Here is a 21,393-nt window from a genome sequence, read left to right on the forward strand (position 1 = left end):
CCTTACGTGTTCTAAACTCAGTTAAAACTATGTAAGAAATGTGTTTGGATGATACCCTGGACCTCAAAACAGCTGTCTCCACCTGCATAGTGTGTGTGTGTGTGTGTGTGTGTGTGTGTGTATTGGACAGGGTCTCATGTTGCCCAGGCTAGCTTTGAATTCTCTATATAACCAAAGGATAACCTTGAATTCCTCATCCTTCTGCCTCTGCCTTTTTGATGCTGGGATTACACGTGTGTGGTTGCTCTCTATTATTTATTTTATTGAGATATGGCCTCTCTATGTAGACCAGTGTGGACTTGAACTCATAAAGATCTGCTTATCTCTGCCTCCCCGAGCTGAGCACTGGGTTAAAGGTAAATCTGCCATGATCTGCTGTTGCTCTGAATTTTGATAATCTAGGTAAACGCCATTTCATCAGCAGGTGGCTCGACTCTGAGGAACACAGAATGCTTTTGTGAAGGTGGTCGAACTATCGCAGTCCCTCTCATCAGGCTCCTCTTTAAAATATCTAAGTCACATCATGCTGTTGCACCTCAAGCCATGGTGGGATTCTCCTAACGGACCAATGTCTCTCCTCTAAATGAGTGACTGACCCTGCTTCCTGTTTCTACAAGTGAGGAGGGTCAATCTAATCTAATTTCCAAACAGGACAGTAAACACCTTGGGTACCCCTCTGCATAAATCTCTCAATTGGAGACTCATATTTGGAATCTCCTGGGAGAAGCATAGGGTACCCGGGTTCTCCCTGGACCTCGGAAAGGTGCGAGCCGGGACCTTGGTTTAGATGGGGGCTGTGAGGGATCTTGGAAACACTGCATTATGGGTCCAGTGAGCAGCAAGGCCTAGTGCTGTGCGCAGGTGCAGGCGGGCGCGGGCGCCCCCTGGCGGCTACCCGGGCGCAGAGACGCCTTTAAGTGGGGGCGACGGGCGCGGGCGCGACGAGTCTCGGTAGCTGCGGCCGCCGGGGCGGAGCCTGCGAGCAGCAGGTCCTGGAGGCTCGAGCGCCCCGCCCCCGCGCGGGCGATGCCGAGCGGCGCGGCCGGCAGCGGGGCCCGGCGGGGCGCGCAGAGGACAGGGCCGCGGCGCTGAAGCGGCGGAGCGCGGCCCGGCCATGGGCTTCCTGCACCAGCTGCAGCTGCTGCTCTGGAAGAACGTGACGTTGAAGCGCCGGAGCCCGGTGAGCGAGCCGCGCCCGCCCTTAGGGGCTCGCAGGCCGCGCGCCCAATTTGCCGGTGCGCTCCCCGCGTGCACGTGCAGTGTCCAGGCGCGCGCAGACCCCGGGAGGGCGCCACCGGAGACCCTGTACGGGGCCGGACGATTCCGCGGGCTTTCGGGCCTCCGGCAGTGGGTTCGGCTGTGCCCTGGTCCGCTGACACTCGCAGCGCACGGCTGAGTCACGGGCCGGCGCCCTCCGCAGCGCTTTCTGGCAGGCTGGGGTGGGGGCAGGTGGTCCCTGGACTTCAACTGGAGCTAGGTGCAGGTTCCTGGTCCAGAGCGCTTGCTGGGACACACCATTCAGCTTAGGGACTCAGAGCCCTGGTCCCATCGTGTCTGGGGCCCCCATAGGAACCTGTCTTTTCATTCCCTTTACTGGTACTCTGCCCTTGGGCAAGCACCTTAGGCTGAAGCTGGTACCAAACAGCCTTCGCCGCTGCTGCTACCGCCCTCCTCCTCTTCCTCCTCCTCCTTTTCCTCCACCACTACCACCACCATCATCACCACCACCACCACCACCACCACCTTCTCCTCCCTTCATCTCCTTTCCTAACCCATCCTGGCATGTCCAAAACCCTTACTCTTGCTTTCTCATCCCTGGGAATGTCCTTGTTGTGTGGACTCAACCTGTTAAATCCCAGCACCCCTTCGTCCTTTGGGGCCAGTTTCTCCTGAGGCTGCTCCTCTGATTTCTCCTGCCTTGGGCCTCTCTTGGGGCTGGGTTGTGCTGAGCTTCTCAGTACCTGTCTAGGGCAGGCAGGATATAAAGAGTGTTGGGGTATGAGTCCTGTGTGAGGAACAGGATGCCAGGCACGGATGGCGTTTGCAGTGTTGGTTTTCATCCCAGTCCCTGGAAGAGCAAGGGCATCCAGAGAGTCCTGGGCCAGCAAGAGTGTCCGAGGGCCCTTGGGATTTTCCAGGATGGAGACAAGAGAGTGCAGGACCTAAAAGAAGGGCCTTAACCAGCTCATACCCAGGGACCCCTTGGGCAGCAACACTCCACCTATGTTCTTTCAGTACTTTAGATTCATAATAAGAAACTCTGGTCTGTAGGCAGGGTGGGTAGCAGTCATCACCACAGCCTGGCAGAATTCCTGTGGGCACCTGGCCCTGGCTGATTGCCAGGACTGGGTACATTCTCTGTTCTGGTTGTCTGGGATTGGCTGGTGTGGGGTCTGAAGGGGCAGCCCTGTGACTATAGCTTTTGAGTCCCTGGGGAGAAGGGACACAGAGTGTATGTAGGCATGCCTTAGTGCTAGCTAGCCCAAAGTTGCTTATCAGGAAGACCCCTCAGGGCTTGGGAATAGAGGCCACAACATAGTTCCTGCCACAGCAAGTTGGGAGAAGAGTCCAGCTGTGTGACAGTCAGTTGGAGGTGCCCGTTGCCTTTTCCCTAGGGCTGACCCCTGCCTGTTATGTGGATTTGTTGGGTTTTCCTGGATTTGCATGCTTCAACATTCCCAGAGACCAATTAGACCACAGAGGAGATCCATAACCTATGGCTGAGCTACCAGCAGTGACTGTCTTCTTCCAGGAAGACAGTCTTTGCTGGTGTCAGGGGTGTGCCCATGCAAAGCTTGTGATCTGGAGGGGACTTCAGGACTTCTACCCTGCTTGCTTCCTTCGCTCAAGTACTACCCTGCCCTGTTGTAGGGACATGGGTAGTACATGGGACATAGGTCCACCCTGGCATCCTTAGGAGGATCACCAGTATTAAGTAGTTGTGGTGGAAGCTAACATCACACGTGGGTATCACCTGCTACCCTCCCCATCCCCCATCACAGCAAGCACAAGGCTGCTCAGGCCCAGGGTGAGCATGGTGATATTGGGGCAGTGTGGAAGCACGGGACTTGTCTTGAGGGACAGAATCCCTAGGTCACTTGCGGTCACCTAGGTAAGACAGGTAGCGCTGGACCTGTGCTATGAGCCTGTAACCAGATGCCCCTCTGTTGCCCTCCGCCTCCCAGCTAGGACTCTTTCTCCCAGCAGCTCATGCGCAGCCGTTGCTATAGTGATAGGGGAGCCAGCCTGGCCTGTGCTGCAGTTACTCGGGCAGAGGTGCCCAGGGCAGGGCAGATGTGCCTGTGGTAGGGTAAGTGTGGGTAGGGCTGTCTCTTGAGCTGTAGCCCCTGCCACTCTGTATGCGTGAGACACAGTGTCCTGCAGCCCCGGGTGTACATACCACCTCCTCAGCTGGCCCTGGACTCCGTCCTGGCTGGAGAGGAGGTGGAGGCTGGCACAGGCTGAGGCGGGTGAGGGTATAGACAACACAGCAGGGTGTTCTGGATCACAGAGAGCTATTGTCAGCACAGTGGGCACAACCAGGGACAAGCTGGGCATGGACCCACACTCCTGGGAGGGGCTTCAGAGTCTGCTTCAGATGGTGATGAGGGTGAAGGAGACCTGAGGCAGAAGAGCTATGGAGGAGGACGGCTTCTGCGGGGCTGAGCCTCTCTTTTCTGGGATCTTAGAGGCAGGAGCTCCCGGTCTATTTCCTGGACCTCCTCCCTGAGCTGAGGTGGGGGCAGGAATTGGTAAAGCCCCTTTTCTCCACATGGTATGGGAGGTGAGTCTGGCCTCCCTTGGCAGCCTGGCCCTGAGAGGTTAGGGCAGGAAAAAAGGCTTCTTGCCACAAGGACCATGTTAGCCAGAGGCTCAGTGTCCTGGTCACCTGCTGGGCCTTGCTTATACCAGGCCTCACCTCTCTGAGTCCAGCACAGAGTTACAAGGCTGCTGTGGCAGAGGAGAGGAGAGATGCTGTAGGGGCTCAAGGCACTCAGAAGCCACATGTGGTCAAGATTGTACCCATTTGTCCTATTGGTTGGGTCAATGAATGGGTCACAGTTGACCACAAACTGGCTGACCTTTGACCTCTTCATAGAGTAGGTAGGTGGTCCATGCTTTGACAGGCAACCTAGGGGCCCCATTTAGTGGTACCACATAGCATTCGTCGTCTTGGTATACTGGGAGGGACTACAACCTTGGCGGGACCTGAGAAACCTGTGCTGACCCTTCATGGCCACTGGGTGCTTGTGGCTAGGCTGGTCCTTTGAGGAGATCAGGAGGGCCTAGGCCAGCACATGTTTGTCATGTACAGTCCAGGGCAGGCAGTGGACAGACTGCATGTGGCCTCATGTGGCCCACCCTTTCTAGTGGGTCCTGGCTTTTGAGATCTTCATCCCGCTTGTCCTCTTCTTCATCCTGTTGGGACTGCGGCAGAAGAAGCCCACCATCTCTGTGAAGGAAGGTGAGGTGTAGGCGTAGCCCGGGCACGTGGGTGGGCAGGGAGGGAACAGCGTCCTTTCTGTGCATGAGTCCGCCTGAGTGTGTCCCCATTCCTGAGGCTCTCTGAGGCCACGGCCCGAGTGCCTGCTCCCTGTGTGATCCTAGCCACACATGGCTAGGTCACGGAGGTCATGGCTGGCCATGGTGCCCATGAATGATGGAGTTGCCTGTTTCTGGAGGGCCAGGCATTCACCAGTCTCCTCTGTTCTGTTTTGACCTGTCCCCCACCCCGCATGGTCTCTTGTCCTCCTCGGCCCGGCCTGCATGCAGTCTGTAAGTGAGCAGCCATCTCCTCCTTGCTGGCTCGGGTGGCAGCCATGGATGGCCTGGCAGGTCCTCCTGCTGCGGCTTAAGCACCCCTACTGCTTGCATTAACAGCCTTCTAGCAGCTGGGTCCTGTCGAAGCCACTGCCCGTGGTCAGGAAAGGCTGGCTTATGACTCAGGGTGGTGGGCTGTCATATGGGTGGTGGTGATCAGTGAAGGGCCAGGCCACCTGGGCCATAGCTGATATCCTGCTCAAGCCACTGGAGTAACTTCTTGGCAGGGTATCTGTGAGGTTGCCTGGCCGTGCTTTATAAGGGTGGGGTTCCTGGGCTGAGCCTGGGCTAGCCCGAGATGAGGCTGGGATGGCCAGCGACTTTCCCTTCAGACTCCTTAGGGCTGTTGCACTCACTCTGCTAACCAGTTGGCCTGAGAGGTCAGAGGTCACTGCCAAGGGGGTGCCTCCTGTGCTACCTCGGTCTCTGTTGGAAGGGGAGATAGTTGGGACATTTGTGCACTGCACAGGCTAAGGAGTGATATGTTGGGCGTTACAGGAGAGGGGATGGCAGGTGGCCCTCTGACCTCTGACCTGCAGAGTCATTTGCCTTAGCACAGCTTGGGGCCATGTGCTCTGTGCTCCAACCCTAGTCTGCCTGAAGCATATCAGGAAGACTGTCTCTGTACGACTCTTGGCCCCGTCTCCCTCATTCTTGCTCCCACTAGCTTTCTACACCGCAGCACCGCTGACATCAGCCGGCATCCTGCCCGTCATGCAGTCGCTTTGCCCTGATGGCCAGCGTGATGAGTTTGGCTTCCTGCAATATGCCAACTCCACGTGAGTACCCCTACCTCACCCCTTGGGAGGCAGGTACCCTCACCCCTACCCCATAGCAACAGCTGATGTCTTACGGTGTTCCAGGGTCACCCAGCTTCTGGAACGCCTCAACCGTGTAGTAGAGGAGGGCAACTTGTTCGACCCAGTGCGACCCAGCCTGGGCTCAGAGCTCGAGGCTCTGCGCCAACGTCTGGAGGCCCTCAGCTCAGGCCCTGGCACCTGGGAGAGCCACTCAGCCAGACCTGCAGGTGTGGACTGCATGGGGATGGCTTGTGGTGGAGAGGCCCTAATTGCTGCTGTCACTGGAAGCCTGCCTCATCACTCTGGGACCTTGTGTCCGCATCACATTGTCCCTTACCTGTGTGCTTGAGGCAGGTCCAGTGCAGTGCTGTTAGCTCTGTGCGTAGCCTATCTGGGGCATTTTAGCCCTAGCTAGAGCTGGACCCTCAGTCCCATCCTCCTGCCTGTCCAGTTTCATCCTTCTCTCTGGACTCGGTGGCCAGGGACCAGAGAGAGCTTTGGCGTTTCCTGATGCAGAACCTGTCACTGCCCAACAGCACGGCCCAAGCCCTCCTAGCTGCCCGTGTGGACCCTTCCGAGGTGAGGCAGGGCATGTATCCATGGTAGCCATGCCTCTCTGCTTCCTCCATCACCCCTGGTCACGGTGGGGAAGGGCACTGCAAGTGTACCTGAGCTCCCCTCAGGACTCTGGAGCCGCTGCTGAGCCAGACCTCTCCCAATGCAGGTCTATCGCTTGCTTTTTGGTCCTTTGCCTGACCTGGATGGAAAGTTGGGTTTCCTTAGGAAGCAGGAGCCCTGGAGCCGCCTGGGTAGCAATCCTCTGCTCCAAATGGAGGTGAGGGGGCTTAGCCCTAGGAGAGGGATGGAAGGAAAGGCGCTTCCTCAGCTATACATACCTTCTGGGGATCGGTGGTGTGCATGGGGAAGTGGGGGCTGGCAGTGATTCAGGTGCTCCCCAGCATAGAGCCAGCACAGTGAATGGTCACAGCAAGCTCTTGTGCTCCCTCAGGTAGGGCCTTACCCCTTTCTTGGTATGTCAACTTTACCAGTTCCCCATGCCTTGCCCCCAGGAGCTGCTGCTGGCTCCTGCCCTTTTGGAACAGCTCACATGTGCTCCAGGCTCTGGGGAACTGGGCCGGATTCTTACCATGCCTGAGGGTCATCAGGTAGACCTTCAGGGCTACCGGGATGCTGTGTGCAGTGGGCAGGCTACAGCTCGTGCCCAGCGCTTCAGTGATCTGGCCGCTGAGCTCAGGAACCAGCTGGACACAGCCAAGATTGCTCAGCAGGTGAGGCCCTGCCTGCCAGTTGGCCAGCAAACCTGTTGACCAGCCTGGAGGAGGTGCTGGGGTAGTTGGAGCCCGAGGATGGGAGAGACTCCTGCTCCCAGGCCATGCATGGGCTGGCGGTAACAGAGCATTCAGTACCGTCTACACTATCTCAGGCTTCATTTCCTCCCCATCTCTCTGCCCAAGTTGTACCTCTAACCCTGGCCAGGTCTTCCCAAACTGTGGACCGCCCCTCATCTTACTCAAGTACTGTCCCCTGCTGATACCCTCCCTGCCCCAGTCCTGATCTTAGTCACTTCCCTGAGTCACCTCCAACCAAGTTTCCTAGCCTGCATTTTCCACATGCCTGGTCTTCCCCTCAGCTGGGCTTCAATGTCCCCAACGGCTCAGATCCCCAGCCACAGGCACCATCCCCACAGAGCCTGCCAGCACTCTTAGGGGACCTGCTGGATGCCCAGAAAGTTCTGCAGGATGTGGATGTCCTATCAGCCCTTGCCCTGCTGCTGCCTCAAGGTGCCTGTGCTGGCCAGGCCTCTGCACCTCAAGCCAGCAGCCTGAATGGCCTGGCCAACAGCACCGGGATAGGTGCAAATCCAGGTTCCAACACCACTGTTGAGGAGGGCACCCAGTCACCTGTCACCCCAGCCTCTCCTGACACTCTGCAAGGGCAGTGCTCAGCCTTTGTGCAGCTCTGGGCTGGCTTGCAACCCATCTTGTGTGGCAACAACCGGTAGGTCCGCAGCGAAGGGATAGAGGAAGGGGTAGAGGCAGAGGGTCATGGGGAGTTGAGCCCATCACTTGGCTCTTTGCATAGACTCTGTTCTGAAGGTCCTATCTGCTATCTGCTTTGACATTTAAGTCTACTCCGTGCCCCCACCTTAGCCTGATATTCTGTTCCTAAGCCCTGCCCCAGGGCTCACTTTGAGCCATCCTGACATCTCTGCCCTGTTCTGGTGCTTTGTCTCTGCCAGCACCATCGAGCCTGAAGCGCTTCGGAGCGGCAACATGAGCTCCCTGGGCTTTACAAGCAAGGAACAACGGAACTTGGGCCTTCTTGTGCACCTCATGACCAGCAACCCCAAAATCCTGTACGCACCAGCGGGCTCTGAAGCTGACCGCGTTATCCTCAAGGTGTGTGGGTCTGGCACATTTGGGTCATGAGTTGTGCCTGTCTCCCCAGCAGGAGCCTGCGTGAGGGCTTTGGAAGCCCAGGACTCTATGCAGGACTGCTAAGAGATAAGCTTGACTTCATGAGGTCTAGAGACTGGTGTGCCTGCCGAGGGGAGCTTTAGGGTTAGAGGTACAGTGGCACTTGGCAGCTTTTCTGTTGGGAACTCCTGAGAGTTTCTGTGGAGATGAATTGGAAAGGCTGGCTGGTCTGGCTAGAGTGTCCCTCACCCCTCACCATGCTGACTGGGCCAGGGTGGTTATGTTCAGAGACACCCTCCCCTCCCCCACACCAGTAGCATCAAATGAACAGGGTACAAGGACTGTTGGAGCCTGGGGAGAGAATTTGTTAGAGTAGTATAAGCCAGGGCTAGAAGTGGGTATGGCAAGGCCTAGACCTTGGAAGTTTCTTTGGGAGATATCATGGCCAGACATCAGGCACTCTAGGGGCATGAGGAAGGCTATGAGGAAGGAGCTGGGAAATGCATGGCTCACAGCTGGGATGGACTCACAGCCCACGTGGCTACTGCAGGAAATTATACAGAGACCTGGGTAGAAGTTTGGCATGAGTAGGGACAGTAGTTGGGTTGGTCCCTTGGGCATGTGAGGAAGTGGAGGACTCTCAGACTGTCTTGGATCTTTTCTCAAGCCCTTTGCACCAAGCTTTCATTCTCTGCAGGCAAATGAGACCTTTGCCTTTGTGGGCAACATTACACACTACGCCCAGGTCTGGCTCAACATCTCCACAGAGATCCGAAGCTTCTTGGAGCAAGGCAGGCTGCAGCAGCATCTGCAGTGGTTACAGCAGGTGCTGTGGGTACAAGGTGGGTGGGCACCTGTGGTCGGTGATTCTGCTTACGACGGTCCGAGCCACACCCTCAACTCAACCCTCTACCCTAGTATGTAGCTGATCTTCAGCTACACCCTGAAGCAATGAACCTGTCCCTGGAGGAGCTGCCACCTGCTCTGCGCCAGAACTTCTCACTGCCTAATGGCACAGCCCTCCTGCAACAGCTTGACACAATAGACAACGCAGCCTGTGGCTGGATCCAGTTCATGTCCAAGGTGGGCTGGGAGAGCCCCATGGCCCTTCCTCCCTGAGTCATTTTCAGGGCCAGCTCCAACATTAGCCGCTTTGCAGGTGAGTGTGGACATCTTCAAGGGGTTTCCTGATGAGGAGAGCATCGTGAACTACACTCTCAATCAGGCCTACCAGGACAATGTCACAGTGTTTGCCAGTGAGTTCCTCTCCCTCCTCCCACAAGGTCCTTTGTCTCCTACAGACCTACGCTCTCACCAGCTCAATCCCACCCTATCCCTACTGTGTCCCATTCTCTTCCAGTTCCTTGGCCTAGACCTTGTCCCATTTCTACCTTCTCCCAAGCCTGCTTCAGTTCGCTCCCACACTCGGCATGCTAGCTCCGCCTCATGCCCTGTCCTTCAGTCCCATTTCCACTCCTGGAGCGCTCACCTCACTGTGTCCCACGCCTTCTGTGTACATCCTCTGGCCGTACACTTCATCAGCCTCCTGTTCCAGGCGTGATCTTCCAGACGCGGAAGGATGGCTCTCTCCCTCCACATGTACATTACAAGATTCGCCAGAATTCAAGCTTCACGGAGAAAACCAACGAGATCCGCCGTGCTTATTGGCGTCCAGGGCCCAACACCGGCGGTCGCTTCTACTTCCTCTACGGCTTCGTCTGGATCCAGGGTGAGGTTCTGAGCCCAGATGGGATTTGAGGGGGCCCGGCCTCGCCCTGACACCACCTCCAACCCACAGACATGATGGAGCGCGCCATCATCAACACATTTGTGGGGCATGACGTGGTCGAACCTGGCAACTACGTGCAGATGTTCCCATACCCCTGCTACACCCGTGACGAGTGAGTGCCAGCCTGCAGAGGTTTGGGGGTGGGTCTCAGGCTCGAGCCCCACCTCACACCTGTCTCCCCTCAGCTTCCTGTTTGTCATTGAACACATGATGCCATTGTGCATGGTGATCTCCTGGGTCTACTCTGTGGCCATGACCATCCAGCATATTGTGGCAGAGAAAGAGCACAGGCTCAAGGAGGTGGGTCTGGGTGGCTGCAGGCGCCCCCTAGGGGAGGGGCAGCCGGCGTGGGAGGGGAGGGGCGGCAGTGCAGTCCTTTCCTCTCGTCTCTGCCCCACCCGCCCGCCCCACAGGTGATGAAGACGATGGGCCTGAACAACGCCGTGCACTGGGTGGCCTGGTTCATCACGGGCTTTGTGCAGCTGTCTATCTCCGTGACAGCTCTGACCGCCATCCTCAAGTATGGCCAGGTGCTCATGCACAGCCATGTGCTCATTATCTGGCTCTTCCTTGCCGTCTATGCTGTGGCCACTATCATGTTTTGGTGAGTACTGCAGGGAGTGGGGAAATGGTTAAAAATAGGCAGACTCTCTCTTAGGGCTCCTTTGGGCCCCACAGGGGCAGCCCAAGTGGGCTGCAGGCCAAGAGTGAAGGGTCTTGGGGCTAATGGCTACGCGGTCCTTCCACTGCAGCTTCCTGGTGTCTGTGCTGTACTCCAAGGCTAAGTTGGCCTCAGCCTGTGGCGGTATCATCTACTTCCTGAGCTACGTTCCCTACATGTATGTAGCGATCCGCGAGGAGGTAGCCCATGATAAGATCACTGCCTTCGAGAAGTGCATTGCGGTGAGGTTTGTGGCCGGGTGGGGCCAGGATAGGGTGCGCATCTCCATCCCATCTACTGACACCCATCTTTCTTCAGTCCCTGATGTCCACAACAGCCTTTGGACTGGGTTCCAAGTACTTTGCACTGTATGAAGTGGCAGGAGTGGGCATCCAGTGGCACACGTTCAGCCAGTCCCCAGTGGAAGGAGATGACTTCAATCTGCTCCTTGCTGTCACCATGCTTATGGTGGACACAGTGGTCTACGGCGTGCTCACTTGGTACATTGAGGCTGTGCACCCAGGTACAGGCCCATCTGTGGAGGGACCAGTGTGGGACAAGGTCACTGGGCTTCTGCCTTCCTCTGGGTGGTATTTGGCCCACCTGGTGGATAGTCGTCACCTCCAGGCCCCCCTGTCAGCTCTCCCCTCCTCGACCCCCAGGTATGTATGGGCTGCCCCGGCCCTGGTACTTCCCGCTACAGAAGTCCTATTGGCTGGGCAGTGGGCGGACAGAGGCCTGGGAGTGGAGCTGGCCATGGGCACACACACCGCGCCTCAGCGTTATGGAGGAGGACCAGGCCTGTGCCATGGAGAGCCGGCACTTTGGTGAGGCGAGGGTCAGAATGTTGACTGGGATGGGTGCTGGGTTTGGGGGTCTGGGGTGGCCTTGGTGCTGCCCCCAGCCTGCTGACTCTGCCCTGGTACAGAGGAGACCCGTGGTATGGAGGAAGAGCCCACCCACCTGCCCTTGGTCGTCTGTGTGGACAAGCTCACCAAGGTCTATAAGAATGACAAGAAGCTGGCCTTAAACAAACTGAGCCTCAATCTGTATGAGAATCAGGTGGTCTCTTTCCTAGGCCACAACGGGGCCGGCAAGACCACGACCATGTGAGTGTCTAGGGACTGCGAGGAGGGATTAGCTAACAGGAGGATGTGGTGGATTGTGACCCTGCTTACCCCACTCCAGGTCAATCCTGACTGGACTGTTCCCACCCACGTCGGGCTCAGCCACTATCTATGGGCATGACATCCGCACCGAGATGGATGAGATCCGCAAGAACCTGGGCATGTGCCCACAGCACAATGTGCTCTTTGACCGGCTCACGGTGGAGGAGCACCTCTGGTTCTACTCACGCCTCAAAAGCATGGCACAGGAGGAGATCCGCAAAGAGACGGACAAGTGAGCACAGTGAGGGACTGACAGGGCAGACGGACGGGCGGGTGGGCTGGCGGGCGGGCATGTGGATCCGAATCTGCCCCACTGCTGGGCACAGGCAGTTTGACTGCACTTATCCCACAATGCAGGGATAAGCACAGTCTGAGATATGGGGGAGCCTGCGCTGGTTCAGAGGTCCCTGGACTGTGATGAAGCAGGGGGCGGGGAGGCATGGGATTCTCAGACTCTTGGACGGCTGCTGAGAGTTGTAGAAGGGCCGAGAGTAGAGTCAGGGGCCTACTGGCTGGGGACAGCATCTAGCTCCAGGGTTGGGGGCAGGTGGAGGGAAGAGCTCCGACTTGTCCCAGCAGTAATTGCCCTTAGCTTGCCAGAGGCAGGCTGAAAGCACAGATGGGCCTTTCATGAGAGAATTGTGCTGTGGGTCTGTAGACAAAGGCCTTCCCCAGGTTCCTCAGGGTGGGTCTTGATGAGAGAAACAGCCCACGTTTAACCTTATCCTTTATTAGCTGGAAAATGGATGCATAAGCCCTCTCTCAGGGTCTGACCCGAGATTACATACCTTTTGCAGGGGGGAATGTCTGGGAAGGGAAGTCTATTGGCTAAGCCCTCTGGGCCTCTAGATGTCTCATTAGTGTGGAGAGCTCTGTTTTGGGCCTACTATGTGATCATAGGACACATTTCTTTTATGTGAGAAGCATGGCAGGTGTTCCAAGTCAGGAGTCTGGCAGAGAGCAGGGAGTTGCCTAAATCTCAGGTGACTGCTCACCTACTCTCCCGGGTCTCAACCGGCTCTACCCACCAAACTTCCTGGCATGGGTTTACGTGCCACAAGGGCATGAGCAGAGGGAGGTGCTGTGGATGCTCATGTGGAATTCAGGGAGAGGGGTGAGGACATGGGGAGATGAGGGCTCTCCCCTGTCAGCCTTCCATCCTTGATCTGCTCCCTCCCATCCCCCACCTTTGGGGCCCACAGGATGATTGAGGACCTGGAACTCTCTAACAAGCGGCACTCACTGGTACAGACACTGTCTGGAGGCATGAAGCGCAAGCTTTCAGTAGCCATTGCCTTTGTGGGTGGCTCTAGAGCCATTATCTTAGACGAGCCCACGGCTGGCGTGGACCCCTATGCTCGCCGTGCCATCTGGGACCTCATTCTGAAGTACAAGCCCGGTGAGCAGGCTGGCGGGCTGGCCGTGGCGGGGGTGGTGTCTCGGTGGTGTCTGTTCACTTACCTTGGTGTTTGGCCTACCCCAGGCCGCACTATCCTCCTGTCTACCCATCACATGGATGAGGCCGACCTGCTGGGGGATCGCATTGCCATCATCTCCCATGGGAAGCTCAAATGCTGTGGCTCTCCCCTCTTCCTCAAGGGAGCCTATGGCGATGGGTACCGCCTCACATTGGTCAAGCAGCCTGCAGAACCTGGCACCTCCCAAGGTCTGTGCTGAGACGACTTGACCCAGCCTCTGGTCCTCCGTGCCCCATGATTCCTTACCTAGGAGAGGTGCAGCCCTACCCTCACTTCATGGGGACTTGGGACACCGCTAAGCCTCATCTCCACTTGCTTGCTCACTAAGGGCCCTTCTTCCTCAGCCTCTCACGAATCTCCTTCTGCTCCCCCTTCCGTCCCAGAGCCAGGGCTGGCTTCCAGCCCCTCAGGTTGTTCTCGGCTGAGCAGCTGTTCGGAGCCGCAAGTGTCCCAGTTCATCCGCAAGCATGTGGCTTCCTCCCTGCTGGTCTCAGACACGAGCACCGAGCTCTCCTACATCCTGCCCAGCGAGGCCGTCAAGAAGGGGGCCTTTGAGCGTCTCTTTCAGGTGTGTGGGGCTGGCTCTGGTGGCTAGGGATACGAGGGGCCTGGAGAGAAGGACATGTCGCTGCCTGCGTTCCGTGGCGCTGCCTTACCCGATCTCTTTGCAGCAACTGGAACACAGCCTGGATGCACTCCATCTGAGCAGTTTTGGGCTGATGGATACAACTCTGGAGGAGGTGTTCCTCAAGGTATCTGAAGAAGACCAGTCACTGGAGAACAGCGAGGCTGGTAAGAGTCCCCAAGGCTGGCGGTCAGTCCAGCTACCCATAGAAGGCCCTGGGGACATTGCTTTTCTGTAGTCTCTGGAAGTGGGGTCAGGCTAGGCTCATGGTGGATGGTATGGTAGCTCTGCCTACCTGTGAATAGGTATGCGAATTAGAGGCTGGGATCAAGGCAGGGCCTGGGGTTATGGGTGGACACTAGGGACTGAGGCACTAAGATGTCCTGGAGAAGAGAGCCTTGGCCCAAGCCTTCCCTCCCTCACTGCCTCTGTTGTTTGCAGATGTGAAGGAGTCCCGGAAGGATGTGCTGCCTGGGGCAGAGGGCCTGACAGCTGTGGGGGGTCAAGCTGGCAACCTGGCTCGGTGCTCAGAGCTGGCACAGTCCCAGGCATCGCTGCAGTCTGCATCCTCTGTGGGCTCTGCCCGTGGGGAGGAGGGCACCGGCTACTCTGACGGCTACGGTGACTACCGTCCCCTCTTTGACAGCTTGCAAGACCCAGACAATGTCAGCTTACAAGGTGGAAGCTAATGGGGGAACTGGGGAGGGTCCAGAAGGGTGGCGTGGGACTGGCTATTCACCTCTGCCTCTCTGCACAGAGGCAGAAATGGAGGCCCTGGCTCAGGTGGGCCAGGGCAGCCGCAAACTCGAGGGCTGGTGGCTGAAGATGCGGCAGTTCCATGGGCTCCTGGTGAAGCGCTTCCACTGCGCTCGTCGGAACTCCAAAGCTCTCTGCTCTCAGATTCTGCTGCCTGCCTTCTTTGTCTGTGTGGCCATGACTGTGGCATTGTCCGTCCCTGAGATTGGTAAGGCTGCCTGGCCTATGTGGTATGGGGCGAGGCTACTGTCTTGCCCCCGGGTCTTGGCTTCATTTTCCTCCCAGCCCCCTGTAGAACAGTCCTCTACTCCTCTCCTCACACTCTAAACCTTACTCAGGGGCTCATGAGAGGATCTGTCCCCTGAGGAGTCATACCCCACAAGCTCGGCCCTCTCTATGTTGGGTCTGGGTAACTGCAGTCTGCTCAGGTCTCCGTATTCACCCACCAGGTGACCTACCTCCACTGGTCCTGTCACCCTCTCAGTACCACAACTACACCCAGCCCCGTGGCAACTTTATCCCCTATGCCAATGAGGAACGCCAGGAGTACCGGTGAGGCCGTGGGCTGGTGGGGCTGTAGCACAGGGCAGGGCAAGAGTCGAGACTTATGGCCCCTAACTCACTGTCATGTCCTCAGATTACGGCTGTCACCTGATGCCAGCCCCCAGCAGCTGGTGAGCACATTCCGGCTGCCCTCTGGTGTGGGTGCCACTTGTGTGCTCAAGTCTCCTGCCAACGGCTCCCTGGGGCCCATGCTGAACTTAAGCAGTGGAGAGTCCCGCCTGCTGGCGGCACGGTTCTTCGACAGTATGTGCCTGGAGTCCTTCACACAGGGGCTGCCACTGTCCAACTTCGTGCCACCTCCACCCTCACCTGCCCCTTCCGACTCACCCGTGTCCCCAGATGAGGATTCACTGCAAGCCTGGAACATGTCCCTGCCACCTACTGCTGGGCCAGGTACCACCTCAGGGAAGGCTCCTGGGGGCACAGGCATGAGTGACCCATCTCATTATGCTGCACTGTGCCCACAGAGACGTGGACGTCGGCACCTTCTCTGCCACGCCTAGTGCATGAGCCAGTCCGCTGTACCTGCTCTGCACAGGGCACGGGGTTCTCATGCCCCAGCAGTGTGGGTGGACACCCACCCCAGATGAGAGTGGTCACAGGTGACATCCTGACTGACATCACCGGCCACAATGTTTCTGAGTACCTGCTCTTCACCTCTGACCGTTTCCGACTACACCGGTAAGTTGGCCTGAAGTGGCTGTGAACAAGGGGTGCCTGGCAGATGGCTGCCGAGCCTCAGTGACCCTCCCACCTGTCTTGTACAGATATGGAGCCATCACCTTTGGTAATGTTCAGAAGTCTATCCCAGCATCCTTTGGTGCCCGGGTCCCTCCTATGGTGCGGAAGATTGCAGTGCGGAGGGTGGCTCAGGTAGGCGGCTGCCCTGGGGTTTTGGGCACCTGGTCCTAAGCTTAATAACTCATGGCTCTGAGCCTCTCTGAGGTACTTGCCCCTCCCCAGGTGCTCTACAATAACAAGGGCTACCACAGCATGCCCACCTACCTCAACAGCCTCAACAATGCCATTCTGCGTGCAAACCTACCCAAAAGCAAGGGCAATCCAGCAGCCTATGGTAAGGAGAATCAGGGTTGAAGGACGGGCAGGGGTGCAGCTGAGCTGGAATGGTTGCATGGGCCTAAAGCTACCCCTTTCCCGTGTGCAGGCATCACCGTCACCAACCACCCCATGAACAAGACCAGTGCTAGCCTCTCCCTGGATTACCTGTGAGTGAGGCAGACCAAGTTGAGGAGGGGCAGGACCACCGCGTCCTGACACCTCCTGGAACTGAGTGCTGTCCCTTTCTAGACTGCAGGGCACAGATGTGGTCATCGCCATCTTCATCATTGTGGCCATGTCCTTCGTGCCAGCCAGCTTTGTGGTCTTCCTTGTGGCAGAGAAATCCACCAAGGCCAAACACCTGCAGTTCGTCAGCGGCTGCAACCCTGTCATCTACTGGCTGGCCAACTACGTGTGGGACATGGTGTGCCCCCGCATGGTCCCTCCCTGTCCCTGACTCCCATCCCCATGCCCGGGTCTCATCTTCTACCTTCACCTTTGCAGCTCAATTACCTGGTCCCAGCCACCTGCTGCGTGATCATCCTCTTTGTCTTTGACTTACCTGCCTACACGTCACCCACCAACTTCCCCGCGGTGCTCTCCTTGTTCCTGCTCTACGGGTAAGCTGGGGAGGGATGTGGAGCGCGTATGGGTGTGGGTGTGGCTGGGGGTGCCCTGTGACCACCACTGTTTGTCCACAGGTGGTCCATCACACCCATCATGTACCCAGCCTCCTTCTGGTTTGAGGTCCCTAGCTCAGCCTACGTGTTCCTCATCGTTATCAACCTCTTCATCGGCATCACGGCCACGGTGGCTACCTTCCTTCTGCAGCTTTTTGAGCATGACAAGGTAAAGGTGGGGGTGAATGGGCAGCAGGGCGTGGCTTGGGGCAGCAATGCTGAGCTATGGCTGCCCCCAGGATCTGAAGGTGGGGTGAATGGGCACAGCAGGGCATGGCTTGGGGCAGCAATGCTGAGCTATGGCTGCCCCCAGGATCTGAAGGTTGTCAACAGTTACCTGAAAAGCTGCTTCCTCATCTTCCCCAACTACAACCTGGGCCACGGACTCATGGAGATGGCCTACAATGAGTACATCAATGAATACTATGCCAAGATTGGTGAGTCTGGCTCTGGGTGGACAGTGCGGGCCTTCAGGGGGCCACAGAGTGGTGTGCCTAGTCCTTGACTCTTAAGTTCCAAGAACAACGGGGATCCTTAAGGCTCTCAGAACCCTGAACCAGCAGTTCCACAGGCCAGTTTGACAAGATGAAGTCCCCGTTCGAGTGGGACATTGTCACACGTGGACTGGTGGCCATGACAGTCGAGGGCTTCGTGGGATTCTTCCTCACCATCATGTGCCAGTATAACTTCCTACGGCAGCCACAGTGAGTGGAGTGTGTTGGGTGATGCTGGGGACCCTTGGTGGGGGGGTCCGGGTGTGTGGCTTGGCCAAGCCCTGACAACTTTACTGCCCTAGACGCCTGCCTGTGTCTACTAAACCTGTGGAAGACGATGTGGATGTGGCTAGTGAGCGACAGAGAGTGCTCCGTGGCGATGCCGACAATGACATGGTCAAGATCGAGAACCTGACCAAGGTGGGCTCTGAGCTATGGGAAAGTAGGTGGGGAGTGGGGCAGGGAGTGGGTCCCAGCAGTGGGGTGAAGTCAAGCCAGGCAGGAGTCCCCACCCTTTGCTGAGAGGGAAGGCTCTTTGGTCAGGTGTACAAGTCTCGGAAGATTGGCCGGATCCTGGCAGTGGACCGCCTTTGCCTGGGTGTGCGCCCTGGAGAGTGCTTTGGGCTCCTTGGTGTCAATGGTGCAGGGAAGACCAGCACCTTCAAGATGCTGACTGGAGATGAGAGCACAACAGGGGGAGAGGCCTTTGTCAATGGACACAGGTGGGGTTCCTATACCCTGGATACACACAGGGAAGCATTGGATGCTGGGGTTGGGGGTGAGTGGGTGGGAGACCCCCCCCTCAGGTGCAAGGGTGTGTGTGTGTGGATTTAGGAGTGTGCTGACCATGACCTCAGGGTCCAGGAGGGCAGGTGTGGGGTGAGCATACTGTCCTGGGTATTGATCACCCTCTGTCCCCAGTGTACTCAAGGACCTGCTCCAGGTACAGCAGAGCCTTGGCTACTGCCCGCAGTTTGACGCCCTGTTTGATGAGCTCACAGCTCGTGAACACCTGCAGCTGTACACGCGGCTGCGTGGCATCCCCTGGAAGGATGAGGCACAGGTGAGGACGACGGGGAAGTAGCTGGAGGTGCCCCAGTGTGCACGTGCTGGTGGGAGTTCTGTAAGATGAAGCCCACACCTCCTCGCTCGGCCCTGCCAGGTAGTGAAGTGGGCCCTGGAGAAGCTGGAACTGACAAAGTATGCAGACAAGCCAGCTGGCACCTACAGTGGAGGCAACAAACGGAAGCTTTCCACAGCCATTGCCCTCATTGGGTACCCTGCCTTCATCTTTCTAGTAAGTCTTAGGGGTAGGATTCCTGGTCAGCCAAGGACGGCAAAACCAGGTTGGGTGGTGTCTTAGTCAGGGTTTCTATTCCTGCACAAACATCATGACCAAGAAGCAAGTTGGGGAGGAAAGGGTTTATTCAGCTTACACTTCCATACTGCTGTTCATCACCAAGGAAGTCAGGACTGGAACTCAAGCAGGTCAGAAAGCAGGAGCTGATGCAGAGGCCATGGAGGGATGTTCTTTACTGGCTTGCCTCCCCTGGCTTGCTCAGCCTGCTCTCTTATAGAACCCAAGACTACCAGCCCAGAGATGGTCCCACCCACAAGGGGCCTTTCCCCCTTGATCACTAATTGAGAAAAATGCCTTACAGTTGGAGCTCATGGAGGCATTTCCTCAACTGAAGCTCCTTTCTCTGTGATAACGCCAGCTGTGTCAAGTTGACACAAAACTAGCCAGTACAGGTGGGCTGTGTCTCTGACTGAACTGACCCCTGCCCTAGGACGAGCCCACCACTGGCATGGACCCTAAGGCCAGGCGCTTCCTGTGGAACCTCATTCTGGATCTCATCAAGACGGGACGTTCGGTGGTGCTGACGTCACACAGGTGTGCCCCTCCCCCACCCCTCCGTGGGCCTCTGGCAGCCCCTCTGGTGCCAGCCTGAGCTGTCTGTCCACAGCATGGAGGAGTGTGAGGCACTGTGCACACGCTTGGCCATCATGGTGAACGGGCGGCTGCGCTGCCTGGGCAGCATCCAGCACCTTAAGAACAGGTGAGCCGAGCAGGGGGTGCAGGAGGTGGGAGGGCTGTCGGACCACACCACGCGGGGCTCCCGGCCACACCTGTGTCCCACCAGGTTTGGGGATGGCTACATGATTACTGTGAGGACCAAAAGCAGCCAGAACGTGAAGGACGTGGTGCGGTTCTTCAACAGGAACTTCCCAGAGGCCATGCTCAAGGTAGGTGTGGTTACATGGGGTAAGGGCGAGAGCATGTCCCGCCCGGGCAGCCCCTGACCTCCATGGTTCCCCGATCTCCTCCAGGAAAGACACCATACAAAGGTGCAGTATCAGCTCAAGTCAGAGCACATCTCGCTGGCTCAGGTGTTCAGCAAGATGGAGCAGGTGGTGGGTGTGCTGGGCATCGAGGATTACTCGGTCAGCCAGACCACCCTGGATAACGTGAGTGTGCTGCGTGGAGTTGGGGGTGTGCCCTCTTGGATTTGCCTGCACCACTCACCGGCGGGCCCCGCCCACCTGTCCCCAGGTGTTTGTGAACTTTGCGAAGAAGCAGAGTGATAATGTGGAGCAGCAAGAGGCTGAGCCCTCGACCTTGCCGTCCCCCCTTGGACTACTCAGCCTGCTGAGGCCCCGCCCCGCACCCACAGAGCTCCGGGCATTGGTGGCTGATGAGCCTGAGGACCTGGACACAGAGGATGAGGGCCTCATCAGCTTCGAGGAAGAGCGGGTGAGTGGTCAGCACCCTCCCGGCGGTTCTGCGGCTCAGGCTGCCCCAGGCTCACACTGAAGGACCTAAGTGAGAGAAATAGCTGTAGCTCTGCCTTCTCTCTGCTGCTTGGCCGTGGAGCAGAGAGGGTCGTCTGCATGTTGAGGCCTTGAGTGGATATGGGGAAGCTGGAATGGGCAAAAACTGAATGCAGTGGTGAGGATTACAAGAAACCAAAGACTAGGGGGAGTGACTACCAAACTGGCCAAGAGGAACAGACACCATAGAGTACTTAGTAGGGGGAGGATGCTCAGGGGAGTGCCAGTGCCCAGCTAGAAGTCAGGTAGAGCGTGAATATCCTCAGCTCCCATTTGGGTGCTGAAGATGCCTTCCCAAGCCCATTTTGTCTGCTCTTCACCAGGCCCAGCTCTCCTTCAACACTGATACGCTCTGCTGACCATCAAGAGCCACATCAGGGATGCAGCTGTGTGGGGCAGATGTCAGGCGGTGGCCGTAGCCCCTAGTCACACATGCCAGGCCCTGGAAAGGCAGGTTCAGGACCAAAGGGCTCCTGCCCTCCTCCCAACTGCCATCCTCCCCGAATTGTGCCAAAGGCTGGCCTGGCCCTGGGCTGCACATACCCTCACCCTGCTTTGCCTTAAAGCCTTGGGTCCTGGCCCAGCCCCTTACCCTGCCCAGCACCATCCACCTTCCCAGGGTGACATGGGCTGCCCCAAGTATCCTGTGACCCTTCTCTGCAGCGGCCGCAAGTCTACCCAGGCCAGCATCTTGCACAGCTGTCTTTCCATGGACACCCTTGACTGCAGTTGGGGATGGGGCAGTTTGCCTACTTATTTTGCTTTAAGAGCCTCCCTCACTTGGCTGTGGTACAAAAGTTAGGCTACCATGGGAAGCCGTGAATGTGGCTGCCTCAGCCCTGGTGGAATGACAGGAACGGAGAAGCTGGGCTTGCTGGCTAGGTGAGGGGCCACTGCTCCCTCCCTACCCCCTCAATCTGCCTTTGCTCTCCCGTCCAGCTTGGCCCTTCCTGCCACCCACATGGGAGCAGGACTTTGTATATAGCACACAGATGTTTGTTTTCAATAAATAAGCAAAAAGCACCTACCTGTGGGAGCCTGTGCCTGTGGTGGAGGGAGTTGTGAAGGCAGGCCCACTGGGCTAGGGTACAGCCGCCCGCCCGGTCTGACTGAACCAGATGTGAAGGGCGGGGTGCTCCACACGGGGAGATCCATCGTCCTTCCCCTTACCTGCCCACGCAGCCCAGACCCTGGTTCTGTGGGTGGGTCCTGAGTGGGCTTATGGGA

General features: G+C 57.5%; 1 protein-coding gene across 2 annotated transcripts; it reads left to right on the forward strand.

Moving 5' to 3' along the window:
- The first annotated feature begins 943 nt into the window (after window positions 1-943).
- On the forward strand, window positions 944-21,193 carry Abca2 (ATP binding cassette subfamily A member 2). 2 transcript variants are annotated; one of them, XM_021183864.2, is made up of 49 exons: window positions 944-1,180; window positions 4,372-4,465; window positions 4,774-4,776; window positions 5,489-5,600; window positions 5,685-5,848; window positions 6,073-6,200; window positions 6,346-6,456; window positions 6,692-6,910; window positions 7,273-7,640; window positions 7,882-8,041; window positions 8,757-8,885; window positions 8,978-9,142; window positions 9,219-9,315; window positions 9,615-9,788; window positions 9,858-9,960; window positions 10,034-10,148; window positions 10,262-10,452; window positions 10,601-10,751; window positions 10,828-11,032; window positions 11,172-11,336; window positions 11,438-11,618; window positions 11,698-11,910; window positions 12,881-13,077; window positions 13,162-13,344; window positions 13,540-13,724; window positions 13,828-13,948; window positions 14,223-14,459; window positions 14,539-14,745; window positions 14,987-15,089; window positions 15,175-15,494; window positions 15,569-15,782; window positions 15,869-15,974; window positions 16,065-16,176; window positions 16,267-16,327; window positions 16,410-16,584; window positions 16,665-16,780; window positions 16,862-17,009; window positions 17,154-17,277; window positions 17,412-17,544; window positions 17,637-17,754; window positions 17,878-18,056; window positions 18,256-18,397; window positions 18,497-18,631; window positions 19,125-19,228; window positions 19,302-19,394; window positions 19,479-19,581; window positions 19,666-19,803; window positions 19,889-20,089; window positions 20,490-21,193. In XM_021183864.2, the coding sequence occupies exons 1-49, from the start codon at window positions 1,115-1,117 to the stop codon at window positions 20,523-20,525; spliced, it is 7,305 nt and encodes a 2,434-aa protein (XP_021039523.1). In that variant the 5' UTR covers window positions 944-1,114; the 3' UTR covers window positions 20,526-21,193. The 2 variants fall into 2 exon arrangements, with proteins under 2 accessions (XP_021039523.1, XP_021039524.1); XM_021183865.2 differs by lacking the exon at window positions 4,774-4,776.
- Window positions 21,194-21,393: the final 200 nt, after the last annotated feature.

The sequence above is a fragment of the Mus caroli genome, chromosome 2 (genome assembly GCF_900094665.2).
Source record: "Mus caroli chromosome 2, CAROLI_EIJ_v1.1, whole genome shotgun sequence".
Lineage (NCBI taxonomy): Eukaryota > Metazoa > Chordata > Mammalia > Rodentia > Muridae > Mus > Mus caroli.